The sequence below is a fragment of the Antedon mediterranea genome, chromosome 10 (assembly GCF_964355755.1).
Source record: "Antedon mediterranea chromosome 10, ecAntMedi1.1, whole genome shotgun sequence".
In the NCBI taxonomy this organism is placed as follows: domain Eukaryota; kingdom Metazoa; phylum Echinodermata; class Crinoidea; order Comatulida; family Antedonidae; genus Antedon; species Antedon mediterranea.
This window is the reverse complement of record NC_092679.1, coordinates 5813653-5826435: the sequence shown is the minus strand read 5'-3', so window position 1 is coordinate 5826435 and position 12783 is coordinate 5813653. Positions and strand designations below refer to the sequence as shown.

Below are 12783 nucleotides of genomic sequence, written 5' to 3'. Positions count from 1 at the left end.
AATGACAGGAAATTGCCGTACGAACAACCGTATTTTAGGCTAGTTTACACGACCAGCCGTCGTGCGAATATAAAACATGATGGCTGCCTCCATGGACAAGTTCATGAAGGCAATTCGGAAAAATCATTTTTTGAAATTTGGACTTCCTATGCTTGTATTACTTTTTGATTACTTGAAATACCAATGATATTTATATAAAAAATATTAGGTCATTATTTCAAATGTAGAATGTGATAACAAATGTATTTTATATCCATAATATAGGCCTAGCCTAGCTAGGCCCTATCTTTGTGTTGTCGTCACTTGCTGCTCCTCATTACACGCCCACACTGCCTTCATATAGATGCTTTCGGTCGCGTAAAAACCGATGCGACCGAAATTACCTGTAATTAATTATTTTTTAATTTTCAAAAATATCTTTTAAGATTTTAATTGTTGGTGGTTCTTTTGGTCTGAAAGAATTTCGAAAACTCCGATATGAAATAATAGATCGAAGACAGGTTGTAAGTTTTCTTTAAAAATTATATACATGTATGTATTATGTTATCAATGTTTTTGCATGGAGTAATTATTGCATGGAGTAATTACTCCATGGTTTTTGTAAACAAGATGTGATATTTTTTTTTCATATTTTAAAATATTTTATATAGCTGTAGCTGTATAGATTTTTAATCCATACTATTATATTAGTGGTGGGGTTTCCCACAGTCAAATGTGACTAAAAATAAATAAATAGTGAAAAAGATAGTCATATTTCAATAAAACAGGCCTCTACATATTTGATTATTATTTTACAAACTTTAGATTGACCCAGAAGTACTTGATAGGTTAAAGCAGAGAGAAAAGGAGAACAAACTATCACTTGAGGAAGAATTTAAGGTAAGCAAATATAATGAAATAAATACAATTATTATTATTTCGTCAATTAAAAACAAAATACAAAACACAAAAACATAACAAAACCCAACGGTGACAGGATTAAACAAAAGCAAGCTTAATTGCTGTACAAAATTTCTCAGTATAATAGACATCAATTAAAATCATTAAGCTCTGTCTACACTATCAAACCAGTTTGACAAAAAAATGTGATGTGCCCAAATATGGTAATAATATGACATCATCACATGTTTTTGTCACATAAAGTTTGATAGTGTGGAACTTCAGAGTCATTTAAATATAAAACATTTCAAAGTTTAATTTCTTATTCTGGTGAAGAGAGGAAGTGCTTTGCCCATTGAATTATTAATTAATTTATCTCTCTTATATAGCTTGCAGATGTACATTAAATTCCCATTATTGTCTTGTTTTTATCCCCGATTCTTTGTGTAGAAAATTGAGGAAGATGATATAGATAGTTGGTATAATATTAGAGGCCCAAGACCATGGGAAGATTCCAAAGAATTCCAAGAGGCTCAAAGACAAAATATCGCAAAAAGAAAAGAAAGATTATCAAAATTAAAGGAAGGATAGTATTATGTTGTGTATCAATAGCAATTTTATAATCATCTATTAAATATATACGACACAAATACTACTGTATTTATCGAATTTGTCTTTATTTGTCTTTTGTCCTACTGGATTGTATATCCTAGACAATATATATTGCAATAATTCATATTCACTTATACATTTATAAATTACATATAAAATTTACTTATTTTTAACACAGTTTATAAAACTGATTTGAATTGAAAAATATAAAAGAATCTACTTTTTGGAAGACAATTATATTGCAACAATTTATAGATACTTTTTATATAGTTTAGTGCCAACTCTCTGACTATTTTAATTCTATTCTAAACACTTTATCATTTCAGAAAAATAAAGTATAGCACTAATAATTAATCTTTCACATTATTTTTGGAAGCAATAATTTATAGCAACACTTATATAGTTATGATTTTCCATATACCGAGTCTGTGAATAATATTTATTTTGTTAGGTTGAGTACTTTTTTTACGGAGTATTTTGAGCATTGAGATTGTTCTTAACAAACAAGCTTGTGTTGTCAACGTTTTCTATTCGAATGAATTTCTATTGAGTAGAGTCCGTTTACAATTGACCATTCAAAAAGTACTCAACGAATCTTTATGTTGACAACGACAGTTCCCATTCTAACAATTCCATTTTAGTTGCGTAGAAACTTGAAGATGGTTGTGTGGTCATACACTTGTCCTGGACGAATAACAGCCTCTGGAAAACTTTCCTAAAAAAAACCATTTTTTACATGAAACAAAATTTGAATTTTCACAGTTTATATTCATTCAAGGTTTATTAAAAAATATTACAGTCACAGTAGAAGCTGAATATTTATATAAAAAATACAAAAAAAAATTACAATATTTATATCAAAAGTAGTAAAATATCATTATTAGGTACTTAACATAACTGTAATTTGATTTAACCGTATGAAATTGGACTACGACTGCACCGTTTGGTGTTGTAGAAACGGGCAGAGGTATTAAGTAAGCATTTGTAAGGGAGATACCACTTTCCTTGAATCTTAATTTAGGGAATGGATGGGATTTAAGGGCCAGTTAAGTTTTATACTTAATTAATGACATACCTCATTCACAGCATTTGGATAATTCTGTGTCTCAAGGCATAGAGCTCCATGTTTCTCATGACAAACATTGTTTTTTCCAACTACACCACTAAGAAAGTTTGACGAATAGAACTGTATGCCTGGTTGTGTTGTGTACACTTCCATAACAAGTCCATTAGGATGAGATACTCTACACAAAGTAATTTAAAAATGCAATGATTGTAATCATTCAAAAATCTATTTAAATTGAGATCATAAACTATGACAAAAATACACATAAAAAATGAAAACAAACTCTAAAAGCAACACAGGAGGGTGCTAAGATATGAAAATAGTAGTCTTGTCAAAAATAGATAAAAATTACAGTACATGTGGTCCCCCTTGTTGACAGCTAAAATTAAACTACTGTAGTTTAATTTTAGCTGTCAACAAGGGGGACCACATGCCTCTTGGACTAGCCCCTGCATCACAAACTATTTATTTGGATGCTGGTAACCATATTGGATCATGGGTCATTGTGTTTTAAATTGACTACAGAGCCTTTGGCTATTATGGTATCTATGGACATTGTTAATTAATTTTATGATTACAAATTTAGTTTTAGTGTTAGTAAATTTTAAAAATATTCACACCTTGCTGCGCATTCTGTTAATGTGCTACTGTTCAAGCAGTAATTATGATCAAACCCACCAACACCTTGCAGACAATCACCAATAAGTACAGGAGTCCTTAAATCAAACAAGGTACCATCAACAGGACACAGCACACCTGTGAAGAAACATACAACTAAGATAGGCAGACACCTGCACCTGAAATGCATGCAACGGCACATAATCTAAGATATAAGTAGGAACCCCTCTTAAGAGGGACACCTTCAGGACCCCCATTAAGAGTGTCCCAATAAAGATGTATTGTCCCCCTGAAAAAATTATTCTTAAACAAATTTGTTGAATATTCTATTTTAATGTATAACAGTTACCCACTTTGACTAAAATTTTATTTAAAAAATGTAATTTAAAGCAAAAAATTATTAATGATGATTAACTTTATTAAAACTACAAAATAACATATTCAAAGTCTGATTTAATTAATCTTTATTTTTCATGTTTTTGGGGGACAATACATCTTTAAAAGGGTCTCTTGAATAGGGGTTGGCCATAGTGTTACAACATATATGGTCCCTCATTCATTTCACGGGAAAAGTACCCCTCTAATAGAGGTGTCCTAAAGCCGATTTTCCACTAGGCGAATTTGTTCGCGCGAATCGAAAGCGTCATGCTATGCACATGCGTATTCGCGTTTCTGTCTGTCATACTGCCTTCTTCGACGAATTCTATTTCCTTTGATTTTTCGCTTCAGCGAAATTTACTAGTTCGAATTGTTTCTACTTTTTGCGAAGCGAAATATTGCGCAACCAATCAGAGCTCAGGAAATGAGCTATGACGCTTTCATGAGCACTCATGCGAATCGAAATGCTCAGCAACCACGCGAGGAACATGAACGTCGCAGCTATTCGCTCATGTAGTGGAAAGAGAGTAGGCGATTTTTTCTCTTCGAAACGTTTGATTCGCGCGAACAAATTCGTCTAGTGGAAAATCGGCTTGAAGGAGGAGTTCTACGGTAAACTAACATAAGGTATTACTACGAACCTGTTGGTATTAGATTCTCTTTCACGGGTGTATATGCATCAGCATTTATCATCAGTGAGTGATCAGCAATAGAAGATTTCTACATAAAAAAAAAAAATTGTATTTCAATATACAGTTTATTATTTAAGATGAACTTTAAATGTGAACTTAGTCATGCATGGCTGTGATCAGGTCTGGCTGGTCATAACTGACATTCAGAATTTAACAGAATGGTCACTTTTTACAGAAAGAATCTTTTATTTGTAAAGTATCATTTTTTTATGGTTTAAAGCATCAACAAATTGCAGAAAATGCCCTACCTTGCCTGATAAGTTAAAGTATGAATGGTTACATATGTTGACCGGTGTAGGCTTTGTGGTGGTGGCATTGAGTTTAAGGACCACTGCATCGTCATCGGTCAGTTGGTAAGTACATTGAGTGGTCAATTCTCCAGGGTAGCCTTCTTCACCATCAGCACTGATGTAGGTAAAGATAACAGAGTTGTCTTTGACTTCACTCTTCCAAACAACCTGTCATATTATAAGGAGAATGAATGAAAAACACGTAAATTCTTAGGGAATAAATTTCTAAAGCTCTGTCTACACTATCAAACTGTGACAAAAACATTTGATGTGCCCATATATGGACATGTCATATCACTACCATATTTGGGCATATCACACATTTCTTGTCAAACTATAGTTTGATAGTGTAGATAGAACTTTAGACTCATTATGCATCACATTGGTTAACGCAGTAGAGAGTATCTGTGATGTGCCCATATATGGACATGATGATGTCATATCACTACCATATTTGGGCATATCACACATTTCTTGTCAAACTATAGTTTGATAGTGTAGACAGAACTTTAGACTCATTATGCATCACATTGGTTAACGCAGTAGAGCGTATCTGTGATGTGCCCATATATGGACATGATGATGTCATATCACTACCATATTTGGGCATATCACACATTTCTTGTCAAACTATAGTTTGATAGTGTAGACAGAACTTTAGACTCATTATGCATCACATTGGTTAACGCAGTAGAGAGTATCTGTGATGTGCCCATATATGGACATGATGTCATATCACTACCATATTTGGACACATAACATTTGTTTGTCATAAAGTTTGATAGTGTAGAAAGAGCTTTAGGAATATTATTTAAAAATGAATAAAATGATTTAATATATTTTTGAAATATTTAAATAAAATGTACCTTATCAAAGCCTCTAAGGCCGCCATGAAGGTGGTTGTTCCTATGCGATTCGTTTATGGTAACTTGGTAACTTTTACCATCTACGTTGAATTGACCTCCTTCTGTCCGATTGGCTACCCGACCAACTACGACCCCAAAGTAGCAGCGGTTTGATTCATATCCTGACAAGATAAAATATCAATATTATTACCTGTATACATAATAAATGAGGCAGACATCATTTACTGCAGAACTTACTGTTGTTATAAGTTTTTACTGTGACCTTTTTCTAAATAAGCAGTGCTTATTTACTTGGGTTGTGTTTGAAATTAGTTTGTTGTTTTTAGATATGTGTACAAACATATTAATTATCAAAATGAAAACATACATGTGTTTTTCTGTGAAAAAGAGAGATAAAGTTGAATTTAAAATAATTTTACCCTCAAAATTATCATAACCAAGAACAACATCAATGTTGTCCTGCTCATTTGGTATATATAGATTAGTAATGGCTGCTCCAAAGTTGATTACTTTTAACACCATTCCATTCTTGTTTGTGAAGGTGTATTGTACGATCTCTTCTCCATTTGTTTTACCGTACAATTTATCGGTAATTGTAGTTGAAAATGACATCTTTTTCGCAGCAAAAACCTAAAAAAAAAGTATATCAAATTATTACTAAAACAGTAAAACACATAGAATAGTAGTAACAATAAAATTACATATAGATAGTACCCCTCCCTCGGGCCTCTGTACGCAGGAGTAGCTATTTTATAGATTAAAGAATCATTATTTATCTTAGGGCTTAACCTAGATTCCCTGTATCTGATGGTTTAGGCTAGGCTATATAACCACAACGAGGAGGACTACTACTTGACTGAATTCTGACATTACTGCTGGGCCTCCCAGGCAAGCCGGGGTCCCGCCAACAGGGACCAGGCGGGCCTACTACTCTAGTAGGCCGCCCTAGACTTCAGAAACTGAAATAGTGTACCAACTAACTGCCAGTTGGGGCCTAGCCAAAGTATCTGAATCTTTTTGTGCCATGGTCATAGCTAGCTATAGGCTTATATGTCTAATATTACACCAACATATTTAATGAAAACGAAATTAGCTTATGCTTTAGTAGTTAAAATGTCTAGGCTAGGCCTACAGGCCTAGGCTCAAACCTTCAAACGCAGATTTATCTCTCACACCCACCACCTGTAGATTTTGATCTTCACAACTCCCGCGAAACGCCCTCAGTTTTGAAAAGTAGAAGATTGACTCGGTGGTGGTGGTCATAAATAAAATGAAATTTATATGATTTAATATTAGTATTTAAGATTACACAAGACCCGTTACAGTATGACCCAGCCCCGAGTAAAGGTAATTAATAACCTCAGTATTTTCAACAGAATTTGAAACATTTTGACCACGATATTTATTCAATAACTACATCACTGTACAATACAAAAAAAATACTGCAAAATATTACTTGTGATCTACAAACTACATTATAAATATTAAACTAGCCATCTTAAACTATTGCACTATTTTATATTTAAAAAACTGTAATTGCACTTTTATTCAAGGTAAAGATTTGGTTACTTTGCTGTTTCTTAAGTAGTACTTTTATAATCATATAATCATGATTTAAAACGCCATATATCAAATAAAAAAAAAGAAGAAATAAACAAATATTATATAACAGCAGTACATAGCAAGCAAGCGTCTTTGCAAATCATGGAGGTTATACACGTTGAACCCCACGTAAGCAGCATTCTTAACACAGGCCTCTGTATTCTCCAGCTAATTGTATTTATTTTATAATTTTCAGAAGAATTGGTCGTGTAGTTTTTTCATCTCATCTAAAAAACACAGAAATATTTAAAAAATGTTGAAATATAGCTAATATATAAAGCACAATAAGTATCGAAATTGTATTTTTGTCAAAAGTCAATACATATTTTTTTTTTATAACTGTACAGCCATGTGCAAATCAAAGACCATTCATAAGACCATAGTTGCTCCAGTTAACCTATTTTTGAAAAGGGCCATTTTTGTGAGGCTCTAGCATTAATAAATACAATGGCAAATATATCAATTTCACATTGTTTTGCTCCCAGATTCTGGAGACAATTTTTCAAGAATTTGTGACACTTTTTCTTCAAGATCAAATATTCGCTCTGCCTGCTCTGTTACCGTGTCTTGCAACTATCAAACAGAAGAAAAAAAACACATCAAAACATGTTAAACCTCACAATTCTCATATCTAAAGCTCTGTCTACACTATAATACTATGTGACAACAAAAATGTGCCCATATAATATAGACATGATGATGTCATATCACTATCATATTTGGGCATATCAAACTTTTTTGTTGTCAAACTATAGGCATACAGTATAAACTTTAATTTCAACTGACAGTTAACAAGCTCATTGCATAATCTCATTATCTATTTTAATATTAATTTTATAATTAAATTATAAACTTTAATAATTTAAACTCACCGACTCATTGTCCATCTGCAGTAGTTTAATTTGGTATTTCAAGTTATCAATCTCGTTATCTTTATCCTTTGAAAACTCAGCAATGCTTTTGAAACTTGCTTCAAGGTCACCAAGGTCAAGTTTAGGAACAAAGGACGGCTTCTTGAATAAGTTGTTGGACTGGTTGGATACATTGTCAGGGCCAGCAGACATATTTGCCTGGTTTGATCCATTCTTGGAATCCCCCTGCACCATTTCATCCTGTGGTTCAATAGGAATAAATTCTGCATCGGCCAATTCCTAAAATCACAGAAACGGTTATCACAATGTGGTTCTATTGGACACAGAAATGAAATTTAAATACTATTTTTGGAGTGTATGCCTGACTAGGTATTTCTACTGAATATCTGCTGACCTATCCTGTAATACAACAAAGACTTAGTACACAATAATTCTATGTTTCTGCATTTTTCAACACAGTAATAATAGTGGTAGAAAATTATGGTTTAATAGGGAGGTTTCGCAACCTTACGAATACGATAACGAAAACGTCACACATTTGTGAAACTTTTGAGCTGAACCCCATTTCATATTCGTAAAACGTATTCGTGTTGACGAATATCACCAGTCATATTCGTAACGACAAAACGAGTATAGTTTTTGATCTATTTTGCACATTTTGCATTTGAATCAGGAATGATTCATGATTATAATATAATTATATATTTATTGAAAGTAATTTACTAAAGTAAAATGCCAGGACAATTTTGATAAATAGCAGTTTTTAAAGTCCTCACTCGCTTTGATGTTACGCTAGGCCTAGGCCGCCAAGCAACACGTACCCGCGCTTCGCTCAAATTTACCGCAGTCATATTTTGGATGGCGCCCTCAATATTTCGTTGCCATGCGAAACAGATTTTTACTGCCTTACGAAAAACGAATACGTGTGCGTGACGTATCCGTTTTCGTATTCGTAAGATTGCGAAACCTCTCTAATATTATTTGTTTGTGTTGCAGATACAAACTCTACCACAAACAACAGTTCAATGGTGTTCCAGAATCAACAACATTGATTAGGTAAAGAGGTCATAGGTCATTGGTAGGATACCTACAGCTTTGAGCCAAGGTGGCATAGTACTACCATCTTCATCGCCGTTCACTGCTTCTTTGCGTACATCATTCTCTTCCGTCTGACTTTGTTTATGCTCTTGGTCCTCCTCTTCTCCATCTATGCTTGTGAACACATTGTTATCTATGTCTTCTTCAGACATCAATGATACTAGAACAAATTTAAAACAAAGATTATTCAAACTTTTTTTTAATCGAACATGGTATGATAATTCTATATTAAATATGTTTATTCAATTGAAAATTACCCAAAAATAAATTTAAATAGTAATTAAAACAATTGTTTCAGAAGCACAATAAAAATGTAAAAAACTAACTTTTACTTGCTACAGATCCCAGACTGGATGATCTGTGAGACTGTAATGTTTTGGAGTTCAACACTTTTTCTGAAATTAAAGAAATCATTATTAATGATGATGACCTACGACCTCTGTATATTGGGTTTTGTTGGGCATTGTTTGGATCTAGAATCCACCATTGAAACTATGTCTTGGAATAGAGTGAGGGATCTTGTCCCAATGGTCCTGCATGCACACAATGGATTTTACACAAGGGTCAACATAAGACAAGTACCCACTTCTAATCTTGATTTTTTATTTATTTTTTATTTGTTTTTTTCATTTTATTTTGTTTTCTTTTCTGTTATTTCAAATATAATATTTTAATTATTGTTTTATTTATTGAATATATGTTATTGAACTTGAAAAACAGAACTAGTTCCTACTTTTTTAAAATTTTATTTCATCAAAACCAACAGCAACGAAAGTTGCCACTTAAAGATATGAAACAGAAAACAGATAAAAAAAATACTCTATTTATGAAGCAAACTTAAATAAATATACTGTAGGTCATTGTAAATCGAAACCTCCTGACTTTTTTTTAAGCATTGAAAACAAAACCCAACTAGTTATGCTATGACTCCGCCGACTATACTACTTACCCACTATCATTATAGTGTGCCAGTGCTGGCAACATAAGTCTGGTGCAACATTTAAGGTACCAAATATCGGCCTAGGTGACGGGATTGAATTGTTTCTTTGTGTTGCTGTGCCATCAATGTTTACGCCCAAACGACCGCTATTAGCATTACCAAACGAATAAATATGATTATCTGCAACAAACAAAGAATATTTTATTTTATTTTATTTTATGTCTTTAGGCAATGTGGCCAAGGATTACCAATAGTGAATTAATCACTGTCCTATCAGATAGGTGGTAATCCCCCTGATACAGAAGCTATTGTGTGAACCAGTTCACCGGGGTAACCCCCTACTCTTTTTAGAATAATGAACTGGGTTCTTTAAAGTACACACAGGTTATAACTGTGTACACTGGACCTACGGTTTATAGTCCTTATCCGAGAAGACTTGTTCCACCACCAGAACTAGGAGCGAGTCGGCCTCGAACCCTTGCCGATGTTGTTGTTGGCTCTTTAGGTACGATAAACGGCGCCCCTGCCTTAACCGCTCGGCCATATGACTCGCTCATATATATCAATTAAAAAAAAAATTGTATTTATTCATTCATTTATTCAATAGTATGTAGGCCACTGGCCCACGTACAATAATACAAAATAGTACATATTATAACATTTAAGTAGTAGTAACAGCAAAATAATTAGTTCTCTTTTTATATGCGAAAAGGGCAAATCTTACCAGGTTATTGATTACCTTTTTCTTTTTGTTTTTCATTAGTAAAATAAATTTTTAGTTGTTGGTTGATTAAAATAATAAAACAGAGTGTCTAATTTCGTTGTAGTACAGTATGTATTAAGTAAAATGGAAAATCTACAATTTACGTTTGACAGGACCTATGATGCTATAAATATAAAGACAACTGAAAAATGATTTATTACCAGATGTTGAAACCACTGTAAACTCATTTCCGCAACTGACCCTAGCAACCATTTTACCTCCGAGTCTACGGGATATTTCACAGATGGTTGACCTCTTCTTGAAATCCCCAACTCCTAACTGTCCATATTTGTTACTGCCAAAGGTTAAAAGGCGTCCAAATTCTACAAAAAATTGTTATAGATAAAAAAGTAAATCTAAAAAGGACAAACACAGGACAAGACTACGGTAGGTAAAGGGAAATGCTCATACTTGTTGATAAATTATGGAGGGAGATACAAGCATTGACATAATTAGTTATAGACATTAACTGTATCTGTCTGAATAACGCTAGCAAAACTTAAGTTGTGGGTCTTGTTTAGGGGAATGTAAGCCATCTTGTATGACTTTCAAAACGCAGTGAAATATTCATTCATTTTGAAATAGGGGGTTCTGGTATTATCCTTCTATAGGAAGGATAGCCGAGTGATTAGGACACTTGACTGTCATACAGATAGACCCGGGTTCAATTCCCGACAACTCCCAGTCCACTCAGCTGTAAATGACTACCTGGTTGAAAATACTAGGGAAAAAAAGGCGGTGTGGAAAGGAACTGGCCACCCTACCACATAATGCCGAGGCTTAGTACAATGAGCTCCTAACAGCTCATTCCCCTACGTTCAGAATGAATACGGGACACACTCACTCATAGGTAACACATTGGAATGTCAGCAAAAGAATGCTACAATATTCCTACTACTAATATTATTTCCTTTAAACGTGAACTTAAAGAATTTATTTCCAGTTAATATTGTTTGTACTGTGTATATATATATTTTATCTGTCAACGATTTTAACTTCTATATGAATTTTATATAATCAATGTATACATGTATATATATATATAGGCCTATATTATGTCATTTGAATATTTAATATTTTATGTGCTGTACTGTATGTATGTTTTATCGAGGGCCCTAAATGATCAGTTCTATTGGAACTGGATAGGCTACCCTCAGTAAAGATGGTAATAAATAAATAAATAAAAAATAACAAAATGATGGAGATCCTGAGATGATCTGATATCGATGTTTTTTTTTGTGTCTGTTTTTTTTATTTAAATTATTTATGCAATTGATTTTGTAACTATGGACGTCTGTTTCCAAAAAAGTAAAATGAAATAAAAAACGTTGCGTACTGACCATCAATGACAGCAGAATGTGTTTCGCCAGCAGACACTTGTGTCACATGGTATCGGGTTAAAGGTTTAACAATGCTAGCAAAATACTGGCATGGAATATCATAACACTCCTATAACAATAAAATAATAATCATCAGACAAAACCATTTTTTTGGAAACGTTGTAAGTACAGTTTTTAGTACTTTTCAATCGATTTGATAAACAAAAAAGAAAATTCCATCCTATCCATACCTTTACTTGTCGTTTCCTCAAACCAGCAGTAACCGTGTTGAATCCAAGCTTGTTGTGTTCATTACTTCCACAAGCCAGTACACGTCCATTAATTGTCAGAAAAAATGTACCATCTGACCCAGCACACACTGACTTAATCATACGATGGCCTCGTATTGGTACCTGTGAATAAACAGCCATCAATGTTGAGGAAAAAAAACATAAAAAAAGAAATACTGATGCAAAGGAAAATGTAATCATTTTTATACTGTAATTTAAAATGTACTCATAAATTAAACCTACTTTTTGCGGACTTGAATAGTCATCTTCATTTCCAAGTCCAAGCCGACCTGAAATATCAAGATATAAGCAATAGGTCAACAAATAAGGTAAGAACTTTACACAATCCTAATTTTGTTGTAGTAAATACTGTATACAGAATGTTTAAAACCAGGTTTCAATTAAACCGCTATTACTACAGTATATTAATGATTTTGGTTATACTGTATTTTAGAGGTTAACCCTTCCATTTATCCCAGTTGATATCCAGGACTTTCT

General features: G+C 33.2%; 3 protein-coding genes across 5 annotated transcripts in view; 1 reads left to right on the top strand and 2 right to left on the bottom strand.

The window, feature by feature from the left end:
• Window positions 1-50: 50 nt before the first annotated feature.
• On the top strand, window positions 51-1520 carry LOC140060481 (cytochrome c oxidase assembly protein COX16 homolog, mitochondrial-like). Its single transcript, XM_072106717.1, has 4 exons — window positions 51-154; window positions 426-503; window positions 805-879; window positions 1330-1520. The coding sequence occupies exons 1-4, from the start codon at window positions 77-79 to the stop codon at window positions 1468-1470; spliced, it is 372 nt and encodes a 123-aa protein (XP_071962818.1). The 5' UTR covers window positions 51-76; the 3' UTR covers window positions 1471-1520.
• A 218-nt stretch (window positions 1521-1738) lies between these two features.
• Window positions 1739-6563, bottom strand: LOC140060466 (galactose mutarotase-like). The gene is made up of 8 exons (XM_072106690.1): window positions 6550-6563; window positions 5821-6031; window positions 5402-5562; window positions 4494-4703; window positions 4195-4273; window positions 3178-3313; window positions 2567-2735; window positions 1739-2206 (listed from the first exon to the last, which is right to left on the bottom strand). The coding sequence occupies exons 2-8, from the start codon at window positions 6011-6013 to the stop codon at window positions 2129-2131; spliced, it is 1026 nt and encodes a 341-aa protein (XP_071962791.1). The 5' UTR covers window positions 6014-6031; window positions 6550-6563; the 3' UTR covers window positions 1739-2128.
• A 305-nt stretch (window positions 6564-6868) lies between these two features.
• Window positions 6869-12783, bottom strand: part of LOC140060475 (serine/threonine-protein kinase Nek9-like) — a 33037-nt gene continuing 27122 nt past the window's right edge. The window contains exons 14-22 of one of the 3 annotated variants that reach the window (XM_072106707.1): window positions 12529-12575; window positions 12247-12408; window positions 12017-12125; window positions 10838-10999; window positions 9923-10093; window positions 9300-9368; window positions 8967-9133; window positions 7876-8154; window positions 6869-7576 (exon numbers count right to left, since the gene is read on the bottom strand). In XM_072106707.1, the coding sequence (XP_071962808.1) occupies window positions 7469-7576; window positions 7876-8154; window positions 8967-9133; window positions 9300-9368; window positions 9923-10093; window positions 10838-10999; window positions 12017-12125; window positions 12247-12408; window positions 12529-12575 (1274 nt within the window). In that variant the 3' untranslated portion in view covers window positions 6869-7468. The remainder of the gene's footprint in view (window positions 7577-7875; window positions 8155-8966; window positions 9134-9299; window positions 9369-9922; window positions 10094-10837; window positions 11000-12016; window positions 12126-12246; window positions 12409-12528; window positions 12576-12783) is intronic. The other 2 variants (XM_072106708.1, XM_072106709.1) reach the window with 2 other exon arrangements.

What these genes read in the sequence shown, in the direction of transcription:
- LOC140060481 (XM_072106717.1), top strand. Translation starts at nt 77, where the DNA reads ATGATGGCTGCCTCCATGGACAAGTTCATGAAGGCAATTCGGAAAAAT. An exon ending in AATTTGGACTTCCTATGCTT is followed by an intron (nt 155 to 425) that starts GTATTACTTTTT and finishes ATATCTTTTAAG; the next exon opens with ATTTTAATTGTTGGTGGTTC. An exon ending in TAATAGATCGAAGACAGGTT is followed by an intron (nt 504 to 804) that starts GTAAGTTTTCTT and finishes TACAAACTTTAG; the next exon opens with ATTGACCCAGAAGTACTTGA.
- LOC140060466 (XM_072106690.1), bottom strand. Translation starts at nt 6,013, where the DNA reads ATGTCATTTTCAACTACAATTACCGATAAATTGTACGGTAAAACAAAT. An exon ending in AGAGAATCTAATACCAACAG is followed by an intron (nt 3,314 to 4,194) that starts GTTCGTAGTAAT and finishes GTTTCTTCACAG; the next exon opens with GTGTGCTGTGTCCTGTTGAT. An exon ending in TTAACAGAATGCGCAGCAAG is followed by an intron (nt 2,736 to 3,177) that starts GTGTGAATATTT and finishes TACTTTGTGTAG; the next exon opens with AGTATCTCATCCTAATGGAC.